This window comes from Anguilla rostrata, chromosome 2, assembly GCF_018555375.3.
Source record: "Anguilla rostrata isolate EN2019 chromosome 2, ASM1855537v3, whole genome shotgun sequence".
Classification (NCBI taxonomy): domain Eukaryota; kingdom Metazoa; phylum Chordata; class Actinopteri; order Anguilliformes; family Anguillidae; genus Anguilla; species Anguilla rostrata.
The window spans coordinates 61,101,714-61,121,713 of record NC_057934.1 but is presented as its reverse complement, the minus strand read 5'-3'; the positions used below and the strand labels follow the sequence as shown (position 1 = coordinate 61,121,713).

At 51.7% G+C, this 20,000-nt stretch overlaps 1 protein-coding gene across 1 annotated transcript in view; it reads right to left on the bottom strand.

The window, feature by feature from the left end:
* pkd1a (polycystic kidney disease 1a) overlaps window positions 1–20,000 on the bottom strand; it is a 105,681-nt gene that overhangs the window by 33,147 nt on the left and 52,534 nt on the right. The window contains exons 11-19 of the mRNA XM_064323416.1: window positions 18,749–19,005; window positions 17,637–18,395; window positions 17,326–17,457; window positions 16,661–16,836; window positions 14,558–14,691; window positions 10,205–13,833; window positions 8,023–8,181; window positions 4,699–4,839; window positions 2,965–3,247 (exon numbers count right to left, since the gene is read on the bottom strand). Of these exons, the coding sequence (XP_064179486.1) occupies window positions 2,965–3,247; window positions 4,699–4,839; window positions 8,023–8,181; window positions 10,205–13,833; window positions 14,558–14,691; window positions 16,661–16,836; window positions 17,326–17,457; window positions 17,637–18,395; window positions 18,749–19,005 (5,670 nt within the window). The remainder of the gene's footprint in view (window positions 1–2,964; window positions 3,248–4,698; window positions 4,840–8,022; window positions 8,182–10,204; window positions 13,834–14,557; window positions 14,692–16,660; window positions 16,837–17,325; window positions 17,458–17,636; window positions 18,396–18,748; window positions 19,006–20,000) is intronic.

The following is a 20,000-nucleotide window of genomic DNA, read 5'->3' as shown; positions in this document are numbered from 1 at the left end:
GCAGGGCACCGGACAGACAAACGGACAGAGGGACAGGGGACTGACATTCAGAGCAGGGCACCGGACAGACAAACGGACAGAGGGACAGGGGACTGACATTCAGAGCAGGGCACCGGACAGACAAACGGACAGAGGGACAGGGGACTGACATTCAGAGCAGGGCACCGGACGGACACACGGACAGAGGGACAGGGGACTGACACTCAGAGCAGGGCACCGGACGGACAAACGGACAGAGGGACAGGGGACTGACATTCAGAGCAGGGCACCGGACGGACAAACGGACAGAGGGACAGGGGACTGACATTCAGAGCAGGGCACCGGACGGACAAACGGACAGAGGGACAGGGGACTGACATTCAGAGCAGGGCACCGGACGGACAAACGGACCCGCAGACGGACGGGCTGAGGAGCAGCCGCCCCTTTTCTTAAAGAGGCTCCCCCCATCAGCGCCACAGCCGCAAGGAAGACTGACGCATTACCAGAGGGGGGCTGCCAGTTCAAATCCCAGCTGTGGGGGCAGTGTCGTTGGAACCTGTGAAACGTGGTACACATCCTGAATTGTTCCGGAAGGTATCTGCCGGGCTGAATGACCCGCGTGGGCTAAAGGAGACCGAAGAGAGGCTGACTTCAGAGAGAGGTAGCGCGATGAGTCGTGTTCTCACGGGGCTGCCCGAGATGCCTCATTACAAAGGGAAAAACAGAGCGGAGGCCACAGCTGTGCTAGCAGCAGTAACCTTGAGCTGAAGAAGAGAAAGGCTTAACATTCGCCAGCGCTAATGCCATCGTTCTTCAACCCCCACCACCCCCCGGGCCCCCGGCCCCCGGCCCCCGGGCCCCCGGCCCCCGGGCCCCTGGCCCCCGGCCCCGGGCCCCCCGGCTCACTCCATCGGGGCTAAAATGAGCTAACGCAGGACCCGGCAGCGCTGCATAATTAGGCCCGAGCCTTTCAGTGCTCTCGGGCGTCACCAGCGCCTCCGGTCGAGTATCTCTGACACCGTGCCCTGGTGCTCCTCGGACTGCTAATCTGCCCGCAGCCCGGCCCGCAGTCCCCAGTCACGGGCTGCCCGCGGTCTGCAGGTCCCACCGTCAGATCCCTTAAGCGCGAGGGAGGAGTCTCTGGAGCTCCTAGGGGCCACCGTCACCACTAAAACATGCGAGCGGAGAGGGAAAGGGGGAGCATTCTTATACAGACACACAAAGACAGAACGATGGTCTATGCAGCTCGCTCCCAGAAGTCATAAAGTCAAACACCACACTGGCAAGATGTGTGGCAAGTCTGTAGGGCTGTATGCTACCCCCAAATGTGGGCGAAAGTTCAATCATGGCCATTACACCATCATTCCTTCTCTGTTACCCCCTCTCTGCTTTCTACACATCTGAATAAAGCAAAAAATAAAATACAAAAGGAGGGTGGACTGACCAAATGACTTTGACCACCACAAGCCGCAGACAGTCTAGAAGCAGACACAGACAGACAGCCAGCCAGCAGCCAGAGCGACAGCCAAAGCCAGACCAGACAGACAGCCAGACAGCAGACAGACAGCCACAGACACAGACAGCAGACGCCAGACAGCCAGACACAGACAGACAGACAGCCAGACAGACAGACAGCCAGACAGACAGACAGACAGACAGACAGACAGCCAGACAGACAGACAGACAGACAGACAGACAGACAGACAGACAGACAGACAGACAGACAGACAGACAGACAGACAGACAGCCAGACAGACAGACAGACAGACAGCCAGACAGACAGACAGACAGACAGACAGACAGCCAGCCAGACAGACAGACAGACAGACAGCCAGACAGACAGCCAGACAGACAGACAGACAGACAGACAGACAGACAGACAGACAGCCAGACAGACAGACAGACAGACAGACAGCCAGACAGACAGACAGACAGACAGACAGACAGACAGACAGACAGACTGTCTCCGGGGCGGACGGGAGCGGAATTGAAATTCCGGGGAGTGAGCCGAACCCGACGGGAATCCGCGACCCGCCCCCGACTGCCGGGCGGCTCCTCCCCTTCCAGCGGCCCGGCCCGCCTCCGCACATCACAGCCGTGTGGCAGACGCTCTTATCCCGAGCGAAGAGCGCTCCACGGAGAACGGTCCCCGGGGCTGCCCCCGCGCTCACCGGCAGAGCACTCAAGAGCATATCCGCTGCAAACTGTAGGCTTTTACTTGCTTTGACCGGTTTTTTAAATCGGCTGTTACCCCTGTCAGTGTTTGTTTCGATAACCCTAAGTGCAACTTTAGGTAACAATTTGAAGTTTTAATAATAACAAACACCAGCTTCGCGGTCAGTTGCAGCACCACGAATCCTCAAAGTCTTTCGCTCACATACGCAATACTGCTGTTCTTCTACGGACTCTGAGCCCAGCTCGGTCGGAAGGCGGTAAGCTGCACCTCCAACAGCGGTGAAGAGGCACTTTAAACCACTTTTAACCACCTTTTTAACCACTATGCCATGTTTGCTGTTGTCTGCACTTACGCATGAGTCTGCCACTACTGAATGGCATCTTGCCGCACTCTAGTTATTTTATTATTTTTTTTGCTGATGTTTTTGTTCTTCATATTTAAACAGAATGAGAAGTAATGGGCTGGACCAGAGTTCGGCAGCCCAGCGCGAAACAGTGGCTTCTCAGGACGACTGACTCAGGTAACTGTGACTGACATACCCGAGGACCAAAGGCCCTTGATTTACAGAGAGCGCCGTGGAGGAGGAGCTCTGACCTCACAGAACAAAACCCGCTGTAACCAATGGGAAGGCTGACTGTGCAGACCAGAGCTATCAGCTCCATTTCAATAGGGTCAGCCCGGGGAAATGGGGTGAGGTGAAATCCATCAACTAAAAAATTCTCACGGAACCTTACAGCCAAGTTCATCCACTCATGAAGCGAATCTCAGTTCTCCCCCCTGCGCTGACAGACATGACGGATTTTACCCACCCGTGCAGGAGAACTGCACTTTGTCGACGAGCGTCCGGACCCGGCCGGCGCTGGGCCGCAGGGCGCAGGAGCCGCCAGTAGGGGGCATGTTGTGGCGGAGCACGATGGAGGCCACGCCCTCCCGGTCCATGAGGTCGTCCACCACGTGGAGGCTGAAGACGTAGGAGTTGCCGTCGCGCAGCACGCCCTGCCGCAGCACCAGGTTCATCCCGTCGTTCCCCGTGGTGGTGCTGCTGGTGTCCAGCACCAGGGACTCGTTCTGCAGGGTCATCGCCGTCCACCGCTGCAGGCGGCGGGAGAGAGAGAGAGCGGAGAGAGAGAGAGAGAGAGGGAAAGAGTGACAGAAAGAGACAGAGAGAGCGAGAGTGAGAGAGAGAGGGAGGGAGAGAGAAAGAGGGGGAAGAAAGAGAGGGGGAGGGAGGAAGAGAAAGAGTGGAAAGAGAGAGAGAAAGAGAGTGAGAGAAAGTGAGAAAACAAACCCTTCTCTCCCAGGTCTTGCAGCACACGATGTTAGCTGATTCGATTGTAGCTTTTCTTTCTGTATCTGTAGCTCTAGAGATGGTTTTTCTATCCCTGTTAAATGCACCTTCTGCAAGCGGAGTTTCATTAATAAGCTAACAGCAAGCGCGCAGATTGTGAACTGTAACTGTGAATTGAGAAGCACAGTGTGCTCCACTCGTAGCATTATAAAGGCAGTGTCTTTTTTTCTTTGTGAAATACACAGCAAAATTCTGCGTACAACAGACAAAAATATCAATCTTTCTATGCCCTATACTGAAAGACAGGAACTTGTACTCAATCATTTATCCTCAACTTTAAATGCAAGCCTTATATGTTTTCTTCACAAACTGTGCAACGTTAGATTGCCCACTAATTTGCCAACACCGTATTTGTTCAGAAAAAAAGCAATTGTAGCATTTTAATGAATTAGTCAAAGTTGAGGACAAATGTTGATTTAATCCCAGCCAGGGTTGTGGCTAATCCATTCTGTGGGCAAATACACTGCGGGGTGCATTCCTGAGAAATACGAAAAGTTATTTTCGGATCCGATATTCTTAATTTCCCTCCGACGGCTTGTTCCAAGGAGGACGGCAGACCGCAGCTCGGATGAGTCACCGATGACCTCACGACCCCCGCCGTGTTGGCTCCTGTCCCGTTCCGCAGTGCTGACCTCACTTGGACTCAAGTGAGGTCACTGAATGATTCTGAATGATTTTGTTCAGCACGACCGACCCTCCAGAACCCCGCCGAGCGCGATTGGCTTCCTCTCCCCCCCCCCCACCACTGTGACCCCACATCGACTTAGACCCTCAACAGAACACGCCCGGCCGAGAACACATCATGAACTTTCAGAAATCGAATTGCAGTGAACCAGAGGGAGACCGGGAGCAACAGGAACATCACACACGGGAATAATAAAATAGGAATAAGTTCTGAGTGACAGTAAGGTAACAGTCGAAGTCCTGTCACCTTACTCAAAAAAAAATAAAAAAAAATAAGTGAAAGTAGCTCCACCAATCACAGAGTACATTCATAACCATCAATAGAGCAACGGCAAATGTGACTGGTGGGTATTTTCTGGCCACTTTCTGGTAATTCAAAAGGAAGGCAAAGGCCCACACTCTAGTGTCTTTTATACTTATTCAGTGTTTTCTTTAATCACTTTAAGGAAACATCATCACTGTGTTATCCCTGGCCCACCCCCCACCCCCCAATCTCCCCCGTCACTCTTACCCCACGGTGTGAGGCCTGGCAGTTGCTGCAGGTGCCGGACAGGAAGACGTAGGAGCTCTGGCTGACCTCGTAGATGGACTGGGCCTTGCAGGACACGCACTCCAGGGACACCATGGGGATCCTGCCACTCTGCACCAGCACCTGAGGGAGAGAGAGACACCGTCAACTCAACACCTGAATATTGACGGTGGACACGCCCCATACTCAACACCTGAATACTGACGGTGGACACGCCCCATACTCAACACCTGAATACTGACGGTGGACACGCCCCATACTCAACACCTGAATACTGACTTTGGACATGCGCCATATTTAAGACCTGAACACTACAGACAATGGACATGCCCCGTACTCAACACCGGAATACTGACAATAGACACGCCCCATACTCAACAACTGAATACTGACGGTGGACACGCCCCGTACTCAACACCTGAATACTGACAATGGACACACCCCATACTCAACACCTGAATACTGACAGTGAACACACACAGACATCCTTTGAAGGGGACTTTTCTGCAGTACTCTCGTCGCCCCCACCGCCCCGCCCGCGGCAGTACAAGCAGGGAAGGCCCGCACGGAATAATGATGAGGCAACAACCAATGCACCCCGCTTCAGAGCGCGCCTCCTACGGGGAGCTCGTTATCCTGAAACGGCGGCGGCGGCGGCGGCGGCGGCGGCGGTGGGTTGGAGCGCTAGCCGACCGCTGGCTCCATCAGTCCCGCCAGCTTTAAAGGGATGGAAACCGGGCCGCTCGCTGGACGGGTTCACTTTCCACCGATTTATCTTTCCTGCTTTCTGTCGTTTTTTCTCTCATTTTAACGACGAGCGATGAGTTTGTGCGGGAGACGGAAATGCTGCTAAACTTCTTCTCCTCTTCTTCTTCTACCCTAAGAGGACTGATCCCAAACTGTCTGGCTCGGATGTGCCAGACAAACCAATGACAAAAACAAAAAACGTGGAGAGTCCTTATGGCAACACGTGCCCGCAATCATCCCGGAATTCACAAATTATTTTAAATTCCTGATCTACGATAAAATCGGTTAACCTGATGGGCCCCTTGAGAGCGGGTCTTAACTTTCCGCCCGCTGTATCGCTTTGTCCTTGGTGTAATCTGAAACATGCATTAGCAGTATTAATTATGCAAGTTCCAATGAGGCAGAAACATTTTAACGATGCTCCAAAACAGCTTGTGCCGTCTGAAAACCGCGAGACCCAGGACAATTACAGAGAGAATGGCTCTGCTAAACCGCACACAGAAGAGCTAACGTCAACCAATCTGAGCTCTCGAAAAAGAAAGGTAAACATTGGCCTGATTACACGACTACCATCTTAACCACCCTTACAGTTGGACATTTGGTGACACGGTTCAGGCTGTTTTGGGTATCAAGGGTGCAAGTGCAGCGCCCCTCCTGTCAATCAAAAAGGTAACGGCACAAAACACACAGCCTCACGTTTCGAGGTGAGTGAAAAAGAAGGGAGGAGAAAGGGTGGCTGAGAGGATGAAGGGCAGAAAAAGAGGATCGGGGAAGGTGAGGAGGAAAGGGGAGGAACATAGAAGGAGGAGGACCTCCTAAATGCAGGACGTCCTAATTCTCTCCCAGCCCCTTAGAGGGGGGCTTGCACCACTTTTCAGCCTCACGCTGGCACATCCTGACTAGGTCAGGCTGTACTGTGCTGTGAACGGTCAAGTCAAGTCAATGCAATCCCATTACCAATGGGGTACTCAAATCTGTTCCCAAAGCTCATTAGTACTGCTGGTCTTCTCTTCTGCCCAATAATGCCTGTGCTTGGTCAGAGATCACACTCACCCGCTGTGTCAGGTTTAAATCAGTCCCTGATTAGAGGGGGAAATGAGAACCAGCAGTATTACTGGCCTCAAGGGCCAGATTTCAGTATCCCTGGTATATATGATTGACCGGGGAGTTACCTCCATTTTGTAACAAATTACCTAATTAATCCAGCTATGATTGAGCAATTGAAAAAGAAAAAGCTACTGTAATAGAACACCTGTGTCCTCCACACTGCTTCTTATCCTTGCATAAAAGGAAGAGCCACATTACCTTCGGTGCCCCCCCCACCCCAGCTCAGCAATGCATTTTGGGAAAATCTAAAAGTTGTGGTTTTCTGCTATATTTTGTTAAACCCAGAGCTGCAGTTGCACTTGATTCTCATAGCCAAACAAAACACTTCAAAAGCAGCAGGTTATCGCTCTTAACTTTTAAAAAAAAGACAATTTTTCTGCCTCATCAGCTTAATCGCTGGTTCATTACACGTGCTTCTCGCAATCAGTAATTAACCAAATCTTGTTATGAGCAAATGAGACAGATAATAAAACTGTTGTTTTTAATTACGAATGAAAGAAGGCTGGGGGGAACAATATTCTAAAATGCATTTGGCACATTGGGTTCTATTCTGAACAATTACAGAAAAAAAAAGTTCCTTTTCCTGTGCAAAAGCGTCTCTTTAACACGCCGTAGCAGTGATTACTGACTTGCACACCACCACGCCACACCCGCAAATGATAAGCACAATGAAAAATTCACGCCACAATCTGGGCTTAATTTTAAACACTGAATGAAATTCTCACTCTAGTGCTCTCACAGCAACCCCCCCCCCCCCCGGCGTGCTATCTGCACAGTGTTTAACTCGATACGTCCAAAAAGCACCAATTTCAGCACGACTGTGACCGCTAGTTTTGCCTTCGAGCAGCAGGCCACATTTTCGGGGGAGGGGGCCGGGGGATTCAGATCCCACCCAGGTAAGAGGTCATTACCACACAGTGACGCATCTATGCTGAGCTGCAGGGCCCAGCGTGTTCAGAATCGACGAAATAACACGCTGTCAGACATGCTCGCAAGTAGGCTATTTTTAAAATTATTAAATTTTTTTTTTTTAATTCGATTTTTACTCCCCACAGGGGGAATATATTGGGAGGTGGGTTCAGAACATACGAAGACCAGAAAAGCGATGACGAGAACAGGCCATTTGGCCCAACTTGGCACTTCGTTAAAAAAAAAAAAAAAAAAAAGTTTAGATAAACTGGCAAATACAAAAACCATGAACAATAAAAATAATCAAACCATAAATAAAAAAACATCAAACAATCAATAATAATGATCAATCAAATAAAAATCAAACCCCAATAAAAAGCGATAACACAGTAAAATCAACAGAATCAATAAAAAAAATTTTAAAACCCAACATGAGTAATAATAAGCAAAGGTTAATAAATATATATTTTTAAAAAAAAAAGAATAATAAAAATAGCCAAGTAAAGGACACAGAAGGTGAAGAGGAGGGTGAGGAAGGCTCACCATCTGTGTGGTGGACTCCCGGCCCGTGCCCTCTTTGCTGATGGTGAGCCGAAAGGTGTAGGCCAGGTCGGCCTCCAGCTCCCTCCCCGGGATGCCCAGCACCGGCTCGTTGTACCCCAAACCCGAGCTGAAAGTCAGACTGGAGCAGCGGTCCGGGCCCTGCGGGGCGGGGCGGGGAGGGGAGGGGTGGGGTAGGGTGGGGCGGGGGCACAGGGGGTCAAAGGTTAATTACATTAGAACATCTGGGGTCAGGAACTCAGGTCCCGGGGAGCCACAGCCTCTGCTGGTTTTCATGTTCCTCAGCATTGATTAAGGCAGTTGATTACACAGTTAGCTCACCTCACCTGCTTCCTGGGGCCTGAACTGGGTGCTGAGTTTAAGGGGTACGCAAAAACAACAGACTCGCTGCGACGCTCAGAACCGCACAGGTCAGTACTGCACCACATAGGTCAGTAGCTGGTACCTCAGTCAGTAAACAGTTAAAAGTGTCTCAAACGATCTGTCTCATACCAAACAATTTAAGGCCATAAATGAATTAAATACTGAAACAAATACCATGAAACACTTGAGATTTAATGCTTACACAAGCTGATTGACTGCAGAACATACACTGGCAATTTGTTAAGCTAAAATAAGAACACATGCTTTCACAGTTAGGGGCTATTATACACCAGCACTGGACATCCTTATGGGAATATGACTTTCCATTGCTTTCTTTGCTTGAACACTTCCAGTGTTCACAATAAAACATGTCATAAATATATAATGTAAAACCTGTGGGACGTTGGGGTTCTGGTGTTTCCTGGTTTATTGAGTTTTTTTGTTTTGTTTTGTTGTCTTTATTAGCTATTTCATTGGTTTCCCTCAACAGATTCTGTTTCCAAGCCTTGCGAGGGCCTCCACGGGGAATTTTTATGATTTCTTTCCCTGATTTTCTTCAGTTAGTTTCCACAGCGGGAATACAATCTTGAGGAACAAGGTTTGAACAAGGCTGAATATCATACATAAACAAACCAAGAGCAAAATCTCCTTGAAAGCAATAAGACGCCAAGTTATCGATATTAATATCATTACTGTAATCTTAAATTTAAATCTCGCTCTCCCTCTTCCTCTCTCTCCCTCCCTCGCTCTCTTGCTCCCTCCCTCCCTCCTGTAGACTGAGGGCGTTAGGCTGATCACAGAAAGGAGGGGGCTCTCTGCTTTATCTAAAGGGTCAGGACAGCTGTGCATTTTTGGCTTGATTGAGTGAGAGAAAGGGCAGAGGGCTGGAATGCATGTCGTTACATAACAGCCCCACCCCCCCGCCCCCCCTGCCTCCTCCACCCCTTTTCCATGCATACACCCACTCCCCACGCACACACGGTCGCCCCAGTGGGCCCGTTCGAACCTCCGTCACCAGAGCACGTCCGGGCGGCACAGCGCGATGTGTTCTCACACCCGCCAAGTCAGCAGAGCAGGCTCCGCCTCTAGTCACAGGCCCCACCTCTTAGTCCCTGCACCCGCATTTGTGACTCGTGATTCGAGCTTTTGGTTGGGGATTAACTTCTTCATTTCATTTTTTTTTTTGGGGGGGGGGGGTGGAGGCAATGGGCATTTAAACAAGGGAAGTACAAAAACATGCACTAAAAAGCCACACAGACAGAGAAGGGGAAAAGAAAATAACTCTGACTTTTAATTGTCTTTTCCAGTTACTCAACTGGAAAATACATTTTTATTTTCTTTTTTTTTGCTCCTTTACAGGAGAACATTTTTCTTGGAGGGGAAAAAGCAAAGACTGACCAATACTACACTAAAAACTCTGGATAAGCTGTGGATGAGATTTTAAGTAGATATTAATGTAGTCAACATGGTGGCAAAGCTAAAAATCAATAAAATGCTAAATCTAAAATTATATCTAACAGTCATATTCGAGCTTCAGAGTAACCTTGTGTAGATATGCAACCACACATATCAAGGGGTTTTTATGGGTTTCAAAATAAGTACATACCTACTCTAAAAGAAAATAATTATATTTCTTGAGTGCCACAAGGCCGTCAACAATAAAATCGATAAAAAGCCAAATATTTTCATTATTTTCTCTGCTTCAGTGCTTTCATAATCGTTATATAATTCAGTTTTACAGTGCAGATTGGTTCTGCATGCTGGAAGATCAAGAGCAGCAAGAAGAGAAGCAAAGCCACACCTTTGACGTGTTGGTACACTCCCACAGGTAGTTCAGCAGAGTCTGGCTCTCTGGGCCCAGGTTGGGGTCGTACGACTGCTCTCCGCTCAGCTGCAGGTCCTGGGTCTTGGACCAGACCCTGTAGGAGCCGCCCTCAATGATGGGCACCAGCTTCCCGGCTATCACGCTCAGCTGCAACGAGGCAGTCTTCCGCAGGGGGATGCCCTCGTACGTCAGGGAGAAGACCAGGCTATAGTTACCCAGCTCCAGCGCCATTTTGGGGATGGAGAGCTGAAGCCTCCTGGTGTCCAACTCGGCCGGTAGAGGGACCCTGTCCTGCCCCCGGGGGGCGTCGGAGAGCGGGAAGGGGAAGATCTCCCACAGGTACTCCACGCCGTACCGGACACAGCCCTTCAGGTCGACGTTGGCCTCCACCAGGTTGGCCTGGGGCCGACGGACAGTCAGCCGGGGAGCGTTGACCAGCCGCACCTCGGGCTCCTCGCACTCCAGCACCCGGATGTTGACGGCGACCTGCGCTATGACCCAGCTCACCAGGTTGCTGACATTCACCTGGATCACATAGTTCCCAGGCTGGGAGTATGAGTGGCTAATGCTGGGCGAGTTGGTGTTCTGCCTCCCCGTGCCGTCCCCAAAGTTCCACTGGTAGAAGGCCGGGGTGCCTCTGGGGGACGCCAAGGCACGCAGGCTGATCGTCTTATTGATAAAGGTGTCCCGAGGGTTAGCCTCCAAGGTGGCAGAGATCAGGACGTTCTGAACCTGTATGACCTTGGTCACATTCTGGCACCCCAGGGCATTGACTGCACCCAGGTATATGGTCAGCTGACCTGACTTTTCTGGGGTGTAGGTCACCTTTTTCCCAATCAGGGACGTCTTGGTCCCGTGGTGCAGGTCGAAAGTCCACAGGAAGGTGACGCGGTTTCCTGTCTGTATCTCAGCGCTGAAGAACTTCTTGACACCCACGGGGATGGCGGCCTCACAGCAGTTGACCATGGTAAGCATGCTGATCGGCTCCATGACCTTGACAATAATACTCGCCCTCTCCGAGCTGATCTGGTTGTGGGCCGTCAGGTTGACCACATAGGTGTCCACTCGAGTGAACTGGTGGGTGTAGGTGAGGTTCTGGAGCTCCACTGTGGCGTCGCCGCTGATGGTCAGGATGAAGCTCACGGAGGTCCCCGCAGAGATGCCGATGTTGAACTCCACATTCTCCCGTAATGCCACGATGCTCTTGTTCACCTTCAGCTCCAGGCCCTCAACCCTGTCCTGCACTGTGAAGTCCTGTGAGGTGGCTTCTGCGCTGATGTCATTTGTAGCATTCAGGGTGACCGTGAAAACCCCTGCAGTGGGAAACAACCAGGTCACCTGCTGGCCCATTTTCACCGTGTTGGGGAGGTACCACGTCCAGGAGACATTAGTTCCAACTTGATAGTCCCCCTGCAGGAGCACAGTGGTGCCGGAGGCCACAAAATTCTGCTCTGTGACCTCCGTGGCAGTGAAAGCCACCCCTGAAATGGGTTCCTGTACGCTGATCCACTCTGAGGTCATCTCTGAGCTCACCTCATTGGAGATCTCCACACTCACCAGCTTGAGGCCGGGGTTGACAAATCTGTGTTGGACTGAAGGAGAAAACCAAGGCAGGGGGACTCCATCGAGAGACCAACGGTACCTCAGATCCGAACCACTACTCACAGAGACCGTCATGTTAGTTGAGCGGTTGACTGCCACGGGGTTGGGAGCAGCTTGCAGGCTTACACTGCCAACTGGGTCCAGAAACTCGATAGTCCTGTTGACGCCAATCTGGCCCAGGAGGTTGGTGGCCTTGAGGAAGATATTGCAAGGGCCTGGCTGGGAGAAGTTGACATCTATGGTCTTCCCACTCAGGTTGGTGGCATTCTCCTGGTTCCTAAGGAGGCTCCAGCTGAAGGACATGTTGGTACCTTCCCGGAGAGCAGCCTGCAGGTGGAGGACCCTGTTGGTGGCAAAGCAGCAGCCTTCACCCAGCTCCTCTGCCACAATCTGCAGACCCTCCAGTTCCCGTTGGACAAAGATGAAAATGCTGGCCTGCAGAAAGCTGATCTTATTCTCTGCTGTGACGATGACGTTGAATGTCCCCACCGACCTAAAGGTGTAGAACATGGTGTGGGTACTGGGAATGGCGGTGCAGCGGTCACACAGGATCCAGGAGTATTCCACATTGTCCCCTTGCTCTAGGTGTGCCTCAAAGTGGACAGAGGTATTGAGGGGGACGTTGATCAGGCTGGCGTTGACTGTCAGGCCCCGGATGGGTGTGATGACAGACACAGAGAGCTCGGTGTGGTTGCTGCTCACTTGGTTACTCCCCATCAGGCTGATGTTGAAGTCACCAGAGGCGTTGTACGCGTGGGTGACATTACCACCAGTCAGGATGCTCCCATCCCCAAAGTCCCAGATGTAGTCTACGCTTGAGCCATCCGCCGAAGCCGAGAAAGTGTACAGCTGGTGCAGGGCCAGGCTGTTGGACTTGGTACCATTGTGCTGGATGACAACAAGGCCCACGGACTCCTGAACCTCGATTAAGGTGGTGCTGTTGCTGAAGGAGATGTTGTTGAGGACTGTGACAGTCACCAGGTACTGTCCTGGATCTCTGTAGGTAAAGGACATGTCCTTGTGTCCTCGAACAGTCGAATCATTGATGCCGAAATCCCAGAGATAGGTATATTCAAACACCGGGAAGGCACTAACGGTGAAACTGGTCTCTTCTCCTAGCAAGGTGTAGCTGCCTTTGGAGACTAAGGAGACATTAACTATCATTGGTTGGACACAGACACAGGCATAGAAATTGGCTTTATTCACCCTGCTGGACAGGTGGAGCGAGAGGTAGTAGTCGCCACTAGTAGGGTACATATGGGTGATGCCTGGGGTACCACGGAGGGTCACATTTTCAGTGCCGTCCCCAAAGCTCCACTCATAGACATACATGGAGGAGTTTCCCGACACAAAGGCGTTGAAGTCAATCTCGGTGAGCTCCTGGACACAGCCGGCCGGCTCTAGCGAGAGCACCTCCAGGATGAACACCTGCACGGCCAGCGACGCCCACCAAGAGCTGATGCCGTTGGTCGCCGTGACGTTCACCGTGTAGTTGCCGTCCTTGACGTAGATGTGCTCCACCTGTGGCTCCGCCACCGTCAGCACCCTCCCGTCGCCCATCGCGAAGGTCCAGGTGATATTGTTGCCGGCCTCCACTTGGGCGCTGATGATCGTTGGGGTGTTGAGCTCGGTGGGGGAGGTGGAGGACACGGACAAGCCCCGGATCTCCTCCGACACCAGCATCTCCACGTGGGTGCTGGTATAGCTGATGGTGTTGTTGATGGAGACGGATATATTGTAGACGCCACTGCGGGCGAAGGTGTGGTTGACACGGCGTTCGCGACCCTGCACGGGGGCGGAACCATCCCCGAAATTCCAGGTGTAGACAATGCCATAGGGTGAGGGCAGGGGGTGGGCCTCGAATACGGTGGGCCGGCCCGCCTGCAGAACCTCAGGGTCGGTCTCGATCTCCACCACCGTCAGCACGCTGAACACAAACACTTCAATCTTCTTGCTCATGTTCTCTTTCGTGTTGGACACTGAGACTGTGAGCGTGTACTCTCCTGTGATGACAAAAAACAAGGGCACAATTACGAGGGTTATGGGAGTTAAAAAATAAATAAAAACTAAATAAAAAACCTCTGTTATCCACAAGAACTGGAACAATAATGAGTAAAATAGCAGGGTACAGAATATAAAGGATAACCAGGATCAAAAGATAATCAGGATGATAAAATGATTCAACCAAGACTTTCAGGCAAGCTCCATACACTTGAGCACTTTTACAACAAGTTTCTTTTTTAAATGGAAAAATAAACCATTGCATCAATCCACAGGGTGAAATAATTATCTATGCTTTATTGCACAGCCAATTAAACCACAGACACTCCTTGTTCTCTCCTTCCACTAGACCATCTGTGCACTAGGTCAGAGAAATCAAACTGAAATCCTGGAGGGCTGCTGTGTCTGCTGGTTTTTGAATGTATTCCTGCGCTTAAGTGCCCTATTTAATTCGCTAATTGGCTAAAGACTCTGCACACCTTCACAGTAAAATGCCCAGCGTTGATTCAACTCTACCGGTGTTAATTTAACTCTTAACAGATAACATTTGGTCCAACATTCCAGAGTGAATGAGTTGATTCCACAGTTGAACTAACACTGGACATTTTACTCTGTTGTTTCCACGGCTTAAATTTTCTGACAATCGAAAGGAAATCATAAAAAGCAGTAAAGGCTCCAGGACTGAAGTGTGAGACCCTTGCACCAGACTGAAGCAGGTGAGGTTACCTGGCTGGGCGTAAACGTAGGTAACATTCTGCCGCAAGGTGACCTGGTGGGCCTGGGGGTCAGGCGTGAGCAGGGAGCTGTTGTAGGGAGGTCTGAAGTGGTAGACCTGGTAACCTCCATCTCCGAAAGACCACCTGGAAACCAAGAAAGAGAAAAAAAACACAGCGTGGCCTTTTAGCGACGACGTGAAGTCTTAGACAGCACTGATTCGACCGAATGAAAGGTACTGCATGGACTGGGCGGGTGGGTCAGAGGAGGTGCAACGTTCCCTGGCTTTTTATTTAATCCAAGTTAAAAGAAAATGAGCTTTCGGGCGTGGCCTTCGTCAGATAAAAACATTTAATCTCCGTGGTGAAGGATGAGGCAGGAACATAATTATCGTAATTTAAATAAATGTAGCTTCCACCAGACAGTATTGCATCCCCTTCCCTGCTGCTCTGTTAGATTTCAAGGCAGCATCTTCACATTGTTAGTGTTCAAAACCTCCCAGGAAAGAAACGGTGACAGGTTTGTATAAATGCTTTATTTGAGATATGGATGCCATGTGAATACTATGTAAAAAAAAAAAATACTAAAGCTGTGTGAGTCACCCAGGATACAAGTGTCTGCTGAGTGTCTGTCAGGAATATGATGGCTTTTAAAATGTATTTCATCTTTTGTTTTGTTTTGTTTGAGGTCCTGTCCTGTCCTGTCCTGCATTGTGCAGTATGCAGTCGAAGGCTTTCAAGGCAGCTTTTGAATGCTGGTTTACCGGAATTAGTACGAGAGAGAAGTGCATTCTTCAAGGTTTTTTCTCTTCTCAGTCGGGTTATAGTGTGAAGGCTAAAAGTTAATATCTTGATTAGGGTGTTAAAATATATGATATTGTGTATGCCCTGCGGGTCACCTCTTGGAAATATTCTTCTAAAAATTTTCTTTAGGAATGTCCACAAAGCAATTCACAGGAGTACTTTCAATTCTCTATTCTCTATTAAACTCATATAAACAGACTGACACGTCTGTCCTGGGTTAACTGAATAGTGTTGGCGGTCTATGCTTCTTTTAGACCCCTGCGTTCTGAACCTTCTCTTTGCAGAGGAGAATGGCTGGCACAGGCAAATGGCACAGGCAGATGGCACAGGCAAAACAGCTGGCCTGTGCCGTTTCCTCCCCTCATGCTCTCCTGACCCCGGCGCGAGTGGCGCGCGAGTGCTGACGCGAAACAGGAAGGGGCGGGGCCTCACGCAGGCCGGAACAGGAAGGGGCGGGGTCTCACGCAGGCCGGAACACACCGTGTCGACTTTCCCGAGGGAGAGGAAAGGCCTTCGGCCGTGGCCGCTGAGGAAGAGGAGCGAGCTCTGAGGCGTCAGGCTCGCGGCTGCGCTCTAGAGCCAGGCCGAGCGGAACCTCGGCGGCCCGGGGAGGGGGAATCCCACACACACACACACACACACACACGGGCCGCTGTCATTAACCGGGTGGGAGGCGAAGGGCGTGGCGGTGGCTGATGCTCCTCTCCTTATCGTTCCCCTCGGCCTTTCGTCAAGGCGTCACGTTAATCGTTCAAAAGCGTTCCCTCGGAGGGGCCGAAGACCAGCCCTTTGTTCTGAGACAGAGGGCAGGAATTATCTGGAACGCAAGATCGTGTCCGACAATCCAGATCAGCCTTTTCCAGGCTTTTCCAGTCTTTTTCTCCCTCCCTCTTATAACCTCGTTTCTCTCTTGACTTGCTCACCTCAGCTCACTGCCTAAATCCGCGACGTGGGCTTCTGCTGAGAACATCCGCCAGAAGCCACGGATGTTTGCTTCTGTCCTAATCCCCTACAGCACTGCTTTGGAAGATGTGTGACTTCAGATAGAATGAATCAATTAGCTAGACATGCTACTCCACAGCCTAACGGTGATCTCTTCCAATCCCCTTGTCCCATGTTGTGCGATGGGAGGATTAAAAGCAAATTAAATCTGTTCTTGGCATCGGTAAAAGCTACAAGTATCCGACAGTGAGCAAAAAAAAAAAGAGAGTTAAACGAAACAAATCTCGAACAAAGTGAAGCCAAGAGGTGTGCGTTCAGTTCAGCGAGGCCGGGGCGTGCACGTTGACGGACGCCCGGCGGTGGAAAGTACCGGAAGGCGGCGTCCACCGACATGTCGACCAGGACGGAAGCGGAGAGGGTTTGGGCGGAGCCCTGCGTGACGATGTCCGGGACGCCCCTCACGGTGAGGTCCGCCATGGGGTTCATCCTGTCCACTGTCACGTTGTAGTGCTCCGTCAGGTCGCTCACGTGGTTCATCGCCGTCACCTAGGAAACCCACACCGTCACCAAGGAAACCGCGGTCCTGAGAAACGGCGATTTAGGATCTCAAACACATTATGTAATGTCCCTAGGGTTTTCCTCATGTCAAATTCAAGGGCCTTACAAATGTTATTTTTTTTAAATTACAGCCCACCAAAGATATTCTTCTTTATTATTACATTTCCGAATTCCAACATCGTTGTGTTTACAAGTTTAGATTTCACTCTAAAGGACACACACAGCTATGAAAAAAGGGCAGTTTTGCCAGACAAAATCCAAGCACTTTCTCAACCTTGAATTATTTTCCTCATTCAAAATCAATCTCTTTAAAAGGTTTTCAAGGCCCTGTGGAAACCCTGTAATACAGGCTATTGAATCCCCGAGCACACTGGGATGAAGTCGCACAGTGAGCCACCCGGTACAGGAGGCTCCCATTATAGGAGGCCCCCGTTAAAGGGAAGACGTTAAGCCTGAGGATCGCGGGCAGATGCTCACAGACAGCTTGTAGACGGCGGCGTTCTGGTAGATGACGTTGAGCACCGTGTTGTAGTAGGTGAAGTGGGGCTTGTCGTCCACCGTCCACTTGAAGCTGGGGTCGGAGCCCGCCTCCACCTCCGCCGAGTACTTCTGCGAGACGACAGGACACCGCGCGACCGTCAGCGGCTTCTGCGGCGGCACAGGGGAGCGCACCGCAGAGGAAGAGCAGGACGAGAAAGGAGGAGGACAGAGGAGGAGGAAGAAACGGGCGGAGCAGGAGGAAGCAAAGATGGAGCACGTAGATGAAGGGAGCGCACGGAGGGACTCACCACCATGACCTCCATCAGCACCCTGTGGTTGGGGTGGGGCGTGACCTTCAGGCCCCGGAGCGGCTCCTCCACCCTCACCTGCACCGTCAGGTTAGCGGACGCGACCTCGCTGCGGGCGGTCAGGACCACGGGGCCGGCCGGGGTGCCCCCCAGCCGGAGGTCCACGTAGACGAAGAGGGTGTCGTTGTGGCGGTCGGACCGGCACTCCCCGACCACGGGCGCCAGGTCGGGCGGGCAGGACGCCAGGAAGGGCACGGACTGGTTGCCCCCTTGCCAGCTCGCCCAGGCCCGGTGCCAGGACCGCACTTTGGCCAGCAGGAAGGTCTGGTTGGCGGGGAAGTAGATGGTCCCGTTCTGGCTGGGGGGGTAGATGACGGTGAGGCCCAGCGGCGGCACCACGCGGATCGGACAGGACGCCCGGCTGGGGAAATCCGGGTCGTCGGACGTCACCTGGAAGGTATAATCTCCCGGATTGGGGAGCCCAGCCTGGAGGAGCGGGCCCGGGACGGGGGTCTCCTCCTGCCCCGTGTACAGCACTCTGAGCAGGCAGGCGCGGTCCTCGGCCCAGGCGCTGCTGTTGCCGGCCACGTCGACGGAGGTGCCGTTGATCCAGTCGGTGTCGTTGAGCACCAGCAGGCTTTGGCGCCAGGGGGAGGCGGGGTCCAGGCCACACTGGAGCAGGGCCCCAGGACCGGCGTCGTGCTGGAGGGCCATGAAGTCACCCTCCGCCACAAAGATGTCCGAAATCTGCTCTTGTACCTTTAGCCAGGCGGGAAGACGAGACTCAGGTTTGGGGGGGGGGGGGGGGGGTTCCACTAAACAAGCTATCCTGCTTTCTGTTATCACATTTTATTTTTTCCCCTCTATATGTCATATGTAGGTTGGTCCTTTGTTTATATATCACTCACTTTCTACAAAAAAACACAGATATTCAAACATATGTATCAGTAAACTACCTAACTTAGACGTGTGGTCACATGACCGCTGACTTTCGATCTTCTACTGGCACCAAGGCACCATCACAAGGCACTGTGCTGCATTTATACTTATCCTACAGCAGGTGAGCCTCAGGCACTTCCTGTGCGGCTGACATCACTTCCTGTCAGACTCACCAGCTGGTGTCTGGAGGCTCCCGGTGTCAGGGTGAAGAGGACTTCCTCCACCAGGCTGTACTCTGGCTGGTACACCTCCAGCGGGAGGAGGGGGGCCCGGGAGCAGTTGACGCAGGAGGTGGGGGAGCAGGGACTGCCGAGGGGGAGACAGCGCCCCTGGAAGGGGCACCACTGCTGACGGGACGGGCAGACCTCCACGGTGCCGTTCGCCTCCTCGTCCTGGCACACGGCGATGGGGGCGCAGAGGTCTCCGCAACCTGCGGCACGGGACGGGGTCAAAGGTTACGGTGGGTCACATGGCCTGAACAGGCGGTGTGTGCTCACTGATCCCGCGGCACCCTGTCCCATTCTGTGACGCTCCACCCCTTCTGAGACGCTATTGGTTCAGAGCGACAGCTCGAGGTGAGACTACTAAGGCAAAGTTTGTTTGTTTGCTCAAAAAAAAGCCTGCATTGCTTCTGAAATCAAATCCCTCACATCTGAGACACATCAGAGTTAGCTCTGAAACTGACTGTCAATCATTGACTGCTCTGAACCACCCTGCTTTGTGCAAGTTTGGACTGCAGGGCAGAACGAGCGAACGTCACCCCCCCCCCCCCCGCCTTTCCAGCCCCCGCCACCGCCACCGCCTCACAGTTCCAGCCCTGTGAGGCAGTGTGTTGAGCGCCATTCTGGAAGAGCACAGATGCGTAATACATCTGAGGGCTCAGATATAAATACATGCGAAAACTGGCAAGGAGAGAAAGGAAGCGGAACTGAACCTGATAATATTTTTCTCGAGCGAGCGAGCAATCAGTGGAAATGACAGGACAGCATCACTGACAGCCAATGACAGAGAGAAGCCCACTCAGGTATCGCCTCACAGGTGTAACTCAACGCTCTCCAAAATTCACAGCGCAGACTCCTCACAACTCGCCTCATTTAGAACACGCTGTTCTCACGTCTCCGATACGCAAATGTCGTGTAGCTTCGGCTGATTCTGCACATCCTTACAAAAAGATTTTTTTTTTTTTCCCCTCCAATCTGTCAACCAGCAACAAGGGAACGAAAGATTGAGAGAGAGGGGGGAGAGGGTGATAAGCATGACAGAGAGAGCTTTCTCAGCTCTCCTCCTTCTGAATGTAATGAGGGTTCGGAGCAAAGTGACCTGCATGGCTGTACCCAGAATGCAGGACAGGTACCGCAGGCTAAGAGGAACACGAAGCGCATATGTGAATACCTGCTTCAGGTTCAGAGAAAAGCACGCGGAAAA